The 8,354-nt window shown below is 40.1% G+C and overlaps 1 protein-coding gene across 1 annotated transcript in view; it reads left to right on the plus strand.

Moving 5' to 3' along the window:
- Nucleotides 1-7,718, plus strand: part of TSHR (thyroid stimulating hormone receptor) — a 69,771-nt gene extending 62,053 nt beyond the window's left edge. Inside the window, exons 9-10 of the mRNA XM_009477234.2 lie at nucleotides 4,549-4,737; nucleotides 6,298-7,718. Of these exons, the coding sequence (XP_009475509.1) occupies nucleotides 4,549-4,737; nucleotides 6,298-7,705 (1,597 nt within the window). The 3' untranslated portion in view covers nucleotides 7,706-7,718. The remainder of the gene's footprint in view (nucleotides 1-4,548; nucleotides 4,738-6,297) is intronic.
- The last annotated feature ends 636 nt before the right edge of the window (nucleotides 7,719-8,354 follow it).

An 8,354-nucleotide genomic window follows, 5' to 3' on the forward strand; every position in this document is an offset into this window, starting at 1 on the left:
CTGATTTACTAAATGCATCAACAAGAGCTGCTGCCTAGAGCACAAGTTCATGAGAGTGCAACAAAATATAATCAGGCTTATTGTTCAATTAGCTTTTGCAAAACATACAATCCAAATTCAAAACATTACTAATTGTTGCACAAGATACATGTGAGTAATTATTACCTTTAGAAAGCGGAAGTGTTCTTTAAAGCACCGTTTTCCAACCTAGGAAAGGGTCCTACCTTAGGAGGTTCTGTTCTGTTCCTGCCACTGGGCACAAGCAAGTCTTCGAGCAACCTCTTTTATAGTCACTTCAGTTTGAGACAGATCCTCTTGACAAGACTGTCAGACCTCTTGCCCCTTCTCATTTCTTTAAGTGAGCCAGCTATAGCTTAGCAGTAGTAGTAAGACGTTCTTCTGTGCAATGTAAACATTGCTGCTTTTAAATAACATCTTAGTTATCAATATTATTAGATATTGAGGCTGACATAAGTGCAGTCAGTTCCCATTTTTCTGAGCAGTCCAAAATCAAGACTGATCATACAATGATACAGAATAAAGAAATCATTTAGGAAAATGTGTGTTCTGTATGAATGCAGACACAGATACTATAGCCTGGCAAACTCCAGCTGCTTGGATTCACATTGCTGTTAAGATTAGTAATTATTATTGAAAACCTTTCAATCCTATGCTTTCTAGTTTGAAGACAGCTGCTATGCTGCTTGAAGTAGATTGTGAATATGAATAGATAATCGTCAAGACTGGATTTGTAAGGTAAAAAATCCCTGCCAATCCCACATTTTCCTCTGGGCAGTTGACACACACTTTGTTGCTAACAAAGCGTGGGCCTAGCTAGGGCAACTAAGAAGTTATCTTCCATTGGGAGACAAATTATCACCAGACTCCCAGGAGGCTTTTCCATTTGCAATAGGAGTGGTACAGAGAGGTCACAAGACCTCTCGGTGGCAGACACCATACCATCAGTTTAGTGACTTCCCAAACTGGGGATTTTGGAAACTTCCAAACTTCTGAGCCATTGTGCTTAATACGGCCTATGGATGGGACCAACCATCTGCTGTTAGCCCTGCAACGAGATTAATCCTGAGTCAACTAGAACTTGAAGGCAGCTGTGCCTGTATCTTCTCACCAAGATGCCAGTTTAAAACAAGCAGAGTTTTTAAAAATAAAAACTGTAATACCTAACTGCTTAAATACACATGCATAAGAGACTTCAAAGGATTCGGTTAGGTAGAACAGAAATGACGTAGTCTTATAACTAATTCTTCCAAGCCCTTTCTTCTCACTGAACAGACCTTTCCTTCAGACTTCTTAACATCACTCGATAGCACTCTTTGAGTTGCCGCAGACTTTGCACATTCCCCTCTGCTCCCTGGGAGATTGTTTCCACCACCTGAGTCCTGGGCTGGCTGCTCCCTTCTGCTGGCAGCTCTCCAGGAGCTGCAGCTCCCTCCCTGCGCACCCAGGGCCCCAGAGAGGCTCCTCGCTGTGGCTGCTGCGAAGGCACAAGCCCTTCTCCCCCAGGATGTTCCTCCTGCCCCAGTCATTTCTGATGGGAATGTGACACAACTGTGAATAAAACCAAAACAAAAGGGATATTGTCCTTCTTGTTACCTTGTTATTTGGCCTGCACAATGAACCATGGCACTGACTTTCACAATTTAATGATGCAACTTTGTGAAAAGATTATTCCTTTTCTCATTTTTAAGTCTCTTGCCTCACATTCTTAGGTGCCCCAAAACTCATCTCACAACAGTGAGTAATCATTCCCAAGCACCTTCTTTACACTATGCACGGCATCTAGTCTCCTACTGCTTCCAGTCCTAGCATTTCCCAAGAGAAAAGCTCTTATCTACTCCTTTTTACTTCACATAGAAACAATTAGATACTTTTAATCATCCTTGCTGTAGCTTTCTGTGCTCTTATTGTAAACTGCATATAGTATTTAAGATGCAGTCAGATTTACAAAGTGAAGTTTTTCTGTTCCATTTTCTATTTCTTTCCTAAAAATTCTTAGCATTCTATTTCTTAGCATTCTATTTCCCTTCAACATTACTGAATAGCACCGATCTGACATTTGCAGACAGGACTCCAAGATCTTTCCAGAGTGCTAGGTAAATTAAACCCTGTTGTCATCCACGTACAGTTAAGATTCCAAGATTCCTTTTTCCTAAATGCACTTTACATTCATCAATATTGACTCATGTCAATTATTTTACTGCTCAGTCACTTAGTATTGCAGGATCCTTCTGCTTCTTTAGACAATCAGCTTTAGCTATCACCACCTTTTATCATTTTGTGTCAGAAACAAGCTTTGTTGCAGCTACTCTTATTCTCTTTCCAGGCTGTTTATGAATACTTCAGTAATACCAGCAGTAGCATAGCCTCTGTGGGCCTCTGCTGCAATAACGTGTGTATTCAGATACCAGCTGATTTTCCAGTCTTCCTCTAGCATGAAAACTTATCATCTGTTCCCAGGTTTTTCCCTCACTCTTTTTAATTAATCTAGGAGAGCCATTCCCCTTGTCACATAACAGCTTAGTTACTTCAACAGCCCTTGATACCTGATTTTGTCAAGGCTTTTCAGAAATCCCAATTCATTGTACAAACAGGATCATCTTTCACCATATGCTTGTGCCAGAACATCTTCAAAGAACTCCCAAGAGTTTGTGAGGTGTCACTTCCCTTCCAAAAAGTCTTAGCACTTCCCATCACATAGCATTTAACCACGTTCCCTTCCTGCAGGTAGCTGCCACCACCATGAGGACTTGATGGAGACCCATGGGGGTTGCTGAAAGGCCAGCCTTGTCTTGGTAAGATCTAGTTTACCAAGATGTTTTGCTTCAGAAGGGTAGCTCTATAAAATGAGGAAATTAGTGGAAAACAAAAAGGACCAGGCCATTAAGTTGGTTAGGGGACTGGAGCATCTGTCATAGAAAGACAGGCGGAGAGAGCTGGAAATGGTTAGTCTGGAGAAGAGTCAAGGGAATCTTATCAATGTGTATAAATACTTGACAGGGTGGGGGGGCAGGGAACTGCGAAGGCGGAGCCATGGTCTCATCAGTGGTGTCCAGTGACACGACAAGAGGCAACAGGCACAAACTGAAATACAGGAAAGTCCATTTCAACGTAAGAAAAAACTTCTTTACTGTGAGGGTGGTCAAATGCTGGAACACGTTGTCTAGAGAGGCTGTGGAGTCTCCAGTCCTGGAGATACTGAGAAGTTAACAGGACTTCGCTCTGAGCAACCTGCTCTTGGTGACCCTGCTTTGAGCAGGGAGGTCAAACTGGATGGTCTGGAAGCTCAACTATTCTGTTATTCTTTAAAAGATAAAATGATAGCAGGCAGCGTTCAGACTCTTCTAAGAGCCAATTCAGGGGCTCAGTAGAAACATATACTAGCTATCAAAAAGGACTCCAGAAGAAGAAAAATGAAGTTTATGTGGTTGAAATGAACAAGTTGTGACATATTCAAATATGTATGATGGCAAAGAAACTATTAGAAGTAAAAAAGCCCTCCTACAGAAAGAGGAAGCAATTTATAACTCAATTTAAAAACAAATACAAGCAAATCAAAAGAAAAAAATAAAGCAGAGCAGGCCCAAGTCTTTTAGAAGCAATTTGTTTAGAGCATGAAATTAGTAATAATTTTCTTTTAGGTGCAAGAAACCAGCCAGCAGGTGAGACTTCTAGAGGGATAAGAACAGCACTCTTGGGAAACAACGCATAGAAAAAAGCTGAATTATTTATTATTAGGGCGCTCATGATGAAAGTGCTCAAACAATGTTCCTACACTAGAACTGTTTTTACAGGTTTACTTCTTTACAGAGTATAACTCTGAGAAAACATCTTGACTTCAAGCGTCAGCAGAAGAGGTTTTAGGACAAGGCAAAAAATGAGTGGAAAACACTAGCAGGACCAGATGACATTCACCTGGCAGTTCTAAAGGAAATCCACCTCCCCCGCGAACTGTGCAACGTACCTGCTGAGTTGGACTCGGTACCAGAGAAACAGAAAGCAGCAAACATAATGCTAAATTTTCTGAGAGTTTCAGGATGGACAGAGATAGAAAATTTTAGTTTCAGTTTATGAAGAACGTTGTTTTAGTAATTATAATGCTTTCTACTGAAGTATCCCAATAGGTTAAAATGAGTCTAAAGAGGTCTAAAGGAAAATAGTTCTTCCAATGGGAAGATGTGATTTCTTTAATGAATTTTTAAAACTTTTGTTTTGCATATGCATTTGTACCTGGTTGGCTTTAAAGGTGTCATTTTAAAAGTCCTGATGTTTCTTTATCATCCATATTCTGCACTAAGAGACATTAAAGACAAAAGCTTTAAAACACAGAGAAAATCACAGGAAGAATCATATCCTACTTGAATTTGAATGGTATCAGAACCTAGCAAAGTGATATGAAATCTCCACCTCCTCTGGATTTGATTTTTGCTGTAGAATTGTATGAAACTCCTAAATTACTGTCAGAATCTGAAAAAATTCTGATCCAGTCGTTGGATATTCTGATGTTTGTCTTTTTCTTCCTTTATCTAGGGATGTCTCCAGAACAGCCGTTGCTAACCTTCCAGCCAAAGGACTGGAAAGCCTTAAAGAACTAATGGCCAAGCATACATGGACTTTAAAGAAACTACCAGCTGTAAAGGTATTTCTTCAGCTAATGCGAGCTGACCTATCATATCCAAGTCACTGCTGTGCTTTCAAGAGCTGGAAAAAAACCAGTGGGTGAGTTTCACTAACTTACATTCGATTTTAAAGTATGTAAGTGAAGACAATGTTTTGGTATTAATATAAAATTACATCTATTGGCGCCTTTGTGACCATTTTTCTAGGTATAGAGAACATTCTTTGAAACAGAGATTACAATTTCAAACTGACAGAAGAAAGAATTTTTGATATAACAATTTGTAGGACCTTTTGCAACAGCTCCTCCTTTTGTTGAGCCCAGAATTAAAGGGAAGAAAAAGAAAAGGGTAATGTGCTGTAACACAGAATGTGCTGTAGCAAGGCCTGGAAAAAGAAGCTTTGAAGGGGTTATAGCCTCATGTCTCATATGTTTTCTAACTGAAAAGCTCAGAATAAATGATTCTGCAATAACCTTGTAGACAGATTCTTTCCAATTCCATTTCAGCAGGATTTTCGGCCTCCCATCAGAACAGGTGTGGATAGCTTTTGGAAAGAAAAATATACATTTATAGATGTCCTGACACAACACAGCGACTCATCTGCTGAGGGGAGGGAGGGATGGGGGATGCCTTACTGTGATTAGCAGCAGAATTTTACTGCAGAACGCAAATCCATTGCAAATTTCTCCAAAGTTTAATAAAGCATAGAGAATTCTTATCCAGGACAGCCCCTGATTTAGGAAGACAGCCCCAGTCTTCAGTATTGCAGTATTTGTGGTTAGAATGCATAGTATGTTAAAAATATGCTAAGTATATAAAATATTCAGTAATAAGCTCACAAAGCAATAACATTCACAATTACAATGGACTGGGAAAGTGAGGACAGAAATAAAAGAGGACAGGAAGAATTGCAGAAAGAACCCAGCACAATCTAATGACTGAAAGAAACAAGTATTTGCGTGTCTATTAGTAGAGATGAAAATTTCTCAGGCTGAACTGTATGCAATCTCAAATTGTAAGCAATCTCGAATTCTACACACCTGGAAAGGAGAAATGCTAAAGGTTATGTGACAGTGGATCACAGTGATCAAAAAATTTGATGCCAAATTGCAATTTTTTTCCTAGTAAAAAGTATGAACAATTTTCGACTACAAATACAGGTGCCTCGCACCATGAGGTACAGGATTCCCAACCGCTACACTGCTAGTTAGCTGTGAAGCACCTACAGAAAATACATATAACAGAAATTAAAATAATGAAGTTCTAGGAGAAATTGCTTTGTGAGCAAAAATGAAAAGCAAAGTAATACTGTGGGTATTACTTAAGAAGTTATAAACAGTAGATAAAAGTCTTGTTACCTACTAAGAATGTAGATCCCAAGGAGGAAGAGGGATTATAGATGCTGAACAAGCCAAATCACTACTGAGGGTATCTGATAGAAACAGAGAAAGGAAAAATACAGTTTAAAAAAAAGCCCAGAAATGCTCAAGCTCATTTACTATATGTTCTGTTAAGAGAAATATATCCGATCATCCGATCACATTTTTATAGCTACATTTTCATTCACAGTGGTTTGCTTTTGAAGCGTTCCCTTTGTTTACTCTCTGTACTTCAGTCAGACTGTCAGTGCCAGCGGTGATTTCCCCCTCTCCTCTTTCAGAATCCTGGAGTACCTGACATGTAACCAGACTGGCAGCCACAGCTTTCGTAAGAGATCAGTCAAAGCTCTCAGAGGTCCGTTTTACAAAGATTATGCAGAAGAATACACAGACCACACCGATACTGTGTATGACAAAAACACCAAGTTCATGAATTTTCATGAAAATTCCCATTATTACATTTTTTTGGAAGAGCACGGAGAAGGCAATCTTGGGTTTGGCCAAGAGCTCAAGAACCCTCAAATAGAAGATGTCCAGACCTTTTACAGTCATTATGACTATCCTGTCTGCGGAGGCAATGAAGATGTTATATGCACTCCAGAGCCTGATGAGCTTAATCCCTGTGAGGATATAATGGGATATCAGTTTCTGAGGATTGTGGTGTGGTTTGTGAACCTGCTTGCCATCCTAGGTAACATTTTTGTCCTTTTCATCCTTCTAACCAGCCATTACAAACTGACTGTACCACGCTTTCTGATGTGTAACTTGGCCTTTGCTGATTTTTGCATGGGGTTATACCTCCTCCTGATTGCTTCAGTGGATCTCTACACCAGGTCAGAGTACTATAACCATGCTATAGAGTGGCAGACTGGGCCTGGATGCAACATAGCTGGCTTTTTCACCGTCTTTGCTAGTGAACTTTCTGTATACACACTGACTGTGATCACCCTGGAGCGCTGGTATGCCATCACTTTTGCCATGCGCCCAGATCGAAAGATTCGCCTCCGGCATGCCTTGGTTATCATGCTGGGAGGGTGGCTCTCGTGCTTTCTTCTTGCCCTTTTGCCACTGGTTGGCGTCAGCAGCTATAGCAAAGTCAGTATCTGCTTGCCTATGGACACTGAAACACCGGTGGCTGAAGCCTATGTTGTCTTCATTTTAATATGCAACATTATTGCTTTTGTCATCATTTGTGCCTGCTACATAAAAATCTATGTGACTGTGCGAAACCCTCAGTACAAGTCAGGGGACAAAGACACCAAAATTGCCAAGCGGATGGCTGTGTTGATTTTCACTGACTTTCTGTGCATGGCTCCCATCTCTTTCCATGCTTTATCTGCCATTATGAACAAACCATTAATAACTGTCACCAATTCCAAGATTTTGCTGGTACTCTTCTACCCACTCAATTCTTGTGCCAACCCCTTTCTTTACGCTATTTTCACCAAAGCTTTCCGAAGAGATGTGTTTATCCTGCTAAGCAAGTTTGGTATATGTGAGCATCAGGCTCAAGTCTACAGAGGTCAGACAATCTCAGCCAAAAACAGCAGCGGCTCTTATGGGCAGAGAATCAGCCGAGGGATAGGTCAGATTCTTACGAGCATTCAAGACCCAGTCAATGATTACCTTCCTGCCGTGACAATGCAGAACCAAATTCTCATGGAAGAATGCAAGCAAACTGAGCTATAACATCCCAAAGCATCACAGCCACAATCTGGTCAAGAGGTGGTTGTGCATGCAGTGAATAAACTGAGAACATATTCTCCATATCCTTTTTCCCTCGCCTATCCTTTGTGATGTCTGAAAGTACCTTCAGCATGGTCTTCTTTTAGGCAAGTCACTCATTTGAACCTCTTGTCTCACACTCTTATCAGTGCAGGTCAAAAGATACTGTTCTGATAATAACGCTGAAAGTAGATGCTTTATCTAAATAGGAAAATTAATATATATAAACTCAGCAAATATGAAATATACCCTCATCTAAAAAATTGAAGGAAGCAGGAGACCAAGCATAAAACGTGGGGGTACTTGTATGACTAAAAAAAGGACATAAAGTTTTATAATTAAAATGAGATTAAAAAAAAAAAATTAAAGGTTGAAGTTCTCAAATGGCAACTGCTTATGTGTCAACAGGTTTGACTGGTTTTCAAACAGCAAATTTCTAAAACTTCCACCGGGGCCTAAAATGGAACAGATTCTGCCATCCTGACCTAAAACAAAACTAATCTTTGGTTTGCAGTTCTTGGTTTAGTCGGGTGAGGTAGGACAAGAAGCCTCTTCATATTGCTTTGTAGCAGTAAAAGGCCAATGTCGTTGATTTTGTGGCTGTTCATAAGAT

Source organism: Nipponia nippon, unplaced genomic scaffold (genome assembly GCF_047370975.1).
Source record: "Nipponia nippon isolate SJK-2023a ecotype South Korea unplaced genomic scaffold, ASM4737097v1 scaffold_11, whole genome shotgun sequence".
Classification (NCBI taxonomy): domain Eukaryota; kingdom Metazoa; phylum Chordata; class Aves; order Pelecaniformes; family Threskiornithidae; genus Nipponia; species Nipponia nippon.